The sequence below is a fragment of the Pistacia vera genome, unplaced genomic scaffold (assembly GCF_008641045.1).
Source record: "Pistacia vera cultivar Batoury unplaced genomic scaffold, PisVer_v2 Contig770, whole genome shotgun sequence".
Classification (NCBI taxonomy): Eukaryota; Viridiplantae; Streptophyta; class Magnoliopsida; order Sapindales; family Anacardiaceae; genus Pistacia; species Pistacia vera.
Window position 1 is genome coordinate 45044 of NW_022196635.1, and position 2802 is coordinate 47845.

At 38.1% G+C, this 2802-nt stretch overlaps 1 protein-coding gene and 1 non-coding gene across 2 annotated transcripts; both read right to left on the minus strand.

Moving 5' to 3' along the window:
• Nucleotides 1-214: 214 nt before the first annotated feature.
• On the minus strand, nucleotides 215-833 carry LOC116116392 (uncharacterized mitochondrial protein AtMg00810-like). The gene is made up of 2 exons (XM_031402468.1): nucleotides 439-833; nucleotides 215-356 (listed from the first exon to the last, which is right to left on the minus strand). Exons 1-2 carry the CDS (start codon nucleotides 831-833, stop codon nucleotides 215-217), a joined length of 537 nt encoding a protein of 178 aa, XP_031258328.1.
• A 798-nt stretch (nucleotides 834-1631) lies between these two features.
• Nucleotides 1632-1738, minus strand: LOC116116401. Its single transcript, XR_004125810.1, has one exon. It is a non-coding gene; the product is annotated as a small nucleolar RNA R71 (small nucleolar RNA).
• Nucleotides 1739-2802: the final 1064 nt, after the last annotated feature.

Here is a 2802-nt window from a genome sequence, read left to right on the forward strand (position 1 = left end):
CTTAGATCTTCAAACTTGGATTTGTTTAGAGCTTTAGTCATTATGTCAGCCACTTGTTCCTCACTTCTGCAATGTATCAGTTCAATTTCCTTACTTTGCTCAACTTCCCTCACAGCATGAAACTTAATTTTTATATGCTTAGTTCGACCATGAAAGAATGGGATTCTTTGCCATAGCAACTGTTGGCTGATTATCACAGGATATTATAGTAGGATCACATTGTTCCGGTTTCATATCCTTCAAGATTTTCCTTAGCCAAATTGCTTGGTTCACAGCAGCTGCTGCAGAGATGTAATCTACTTTTGTAGTTGATTGAGCAACTGTTTCCTACTTCTTGGACAACCAATTGAATAGTCCTAAATTCAAGAAAAACACATAGCCAAAAATGCTCCTCATGTCATCTACTAATCCAGCCCAATCACTATCTGTATAACCGACCTGATTGAATTTTCAGACCTTCTAAACAAAATCCCAAGGTCTACACTTCCTTTAACAAACCTTAACACTCTTTTGACTGCTTTGAAATAGATTTCACTTGGCTCATTCATGAACCTAGAAAAGAGACTGGAGGCATACATGAGACCAAGTCTGGTTGCTGTCAAATACAGCAAGCTACCTAAGCTTCTGTATACAGATTCATCTGCTTTGCTTGTACCATCCTCCTTGCAGAGCTTTTGATTTTGCACCAAAGGTGTATCCACAGACTTGTAATTCTCCATATTAAGCTTCTTTAGAATCTCATTGGCGTATTTCTTTTGACGTACAAAGATGCCATTTGATGATGGATTGATCTCCATTTCAAGGAAAAAGGTTATCTCTCCCAAATCTGTCATTTCAAACTTGTTTTGCATTACTTCCTTGAATTACTGCACTTGATCAGGATTATTTCCAGTTACCAGTAAGTAATCTACATACAAAGAGACCATAATCAAACCATCATCTAACCCTCTCACGTAGAGAGTAAGCTCATTAGGACTTCTTTTATTACGAGCTATTTAGTTGCCAATTTGATTTCTTTTATTTTTGTTTAAATTTTTTATTCTATTTTGCAGTTGATTTTTAGATCCTGAAGAACTTATGCTCAGAAGGTGCTGATCCTAATTCTTACGATTCTAAGATTTAAAGAACAATTAGAAAGTTGAGAAAAGTAATTAGGAGACAGGCTAGCACACAAGAATCCAATTCAATGGCTGATTTGACAAGAGGAGATAATCACGGAAACAATAATGAGGAAGTCCACGGGAATGATGCTGAAGGGGATAATGTGGCTGGTGGAACAGTGGTCACTCAAAAAGCATTGAAGGACTACTCTAGTCATACTATTGAAGGGTGTTATTCTAGCATTAGGAGACCATCAGTACCATTATAGAGATGATACAACATTCGGTACAATTCGCAAGGTTGTCTAGGGATGATCCTAATTTCCATATAGCAAATTTTCTAAAGCTATATGATACGTACATTTAGACATAATGGGGTATCTAACAATGCAATTAGGCTGAGGCTCTTCCCATTCTCTTTGGGATAAAGCTAAAGATTGGTTAATTTCTCTACCACCCAGAAGTATCATTACTTGGAATGAGTTAGTTCAAACGTTCCTGATGAAATATTCCCCATCGGTCAAATCTGCCAAGATGAGGAGCGACATCACTAATTTTTTCCAAGAAGATATAAAGTCACTTTATGAAGCTTGGGAGAGGTATAAGGACCTCTTACAGAGATGTCCTCACCACAAGTTACCAATATGCTCGCAAGTGCAAACGTTTTATAATAGGTTGTTGCCAAATATACAAACTATGATAGATGTTGCAAGTGGGGGAGCTTTGAATAACAAAACACCGGAGGAAGCCTATAATTTGGTTGATGTGATGGTGAGCAACAACTACATGAGGCTTTCGGAGAGAAATTTAACAAGGAAAGTAGCAGGAGTGCACGAAGTTGATGGCTACACTGCATTGGCTGCTTAACTTGCAACCATCCGAAAGCAATTAGGAGTTGCCCTAAAGGTAAATGCTATTGAATCATCTTCTCTAGCTTTTGAACTTTATGCAAGGAACCATTTATCAAAGGATTGTCAAGGAGGGAATCCATTTGCTCAACCGGAACAATCTAACTATGTCAACAATTTTCAATGAGGGCAAGGGAATCCGTACTCTAGCACATACACTCTAGCATGACGCAATCATCCAAACTTTTCATGGAGCAACAACAATCAGCACAAACCACCACCAGCCTTCCAACCTCAAGAGAAGAAATCCAACATGGAGAATGTGCTTACAAAGTTTATGGAGGAATCAGGTAAAAGATTTGGCAATCATGAAGCTTAACTTTAGAAATATGAAGTCTTATTGCAAAATCAATTTGCTTCCATACGGAACCTTAAGACTTAAATGAGACAAATACATAGTATCTTAGCAAGAAAAGTTGAAGGAATGTTTCCAAGTGATACTAAGAAGAATCCAAAGGAGCAACTCAATGCTATCATGCTGAGAAGTGGTAAATAGTTGAAGGAATCAAGAAAAGAAGGAGAAATAGGTCAAAAACTCAAAGTGTAAAAAAGTGGACCAAAGTGACCATGTCGCGGCACAGTGCCACAGCATAGAAGAAACCAGAACCAAGAGTGTCACGACATAGAGGATAGGAGCAAGAGTGTTGCAACACAGTGCCTCAGCACAAGGGCAAAATATGACAAAACTCCTCATGTTGCAACAAATGATGAAACAACCCTTCCGTGCCCTCACAAAGTACAAAAACAGAGATTGGACAAGCAATTTGGTAAGTTTATCAATATGTTTCGAAGCT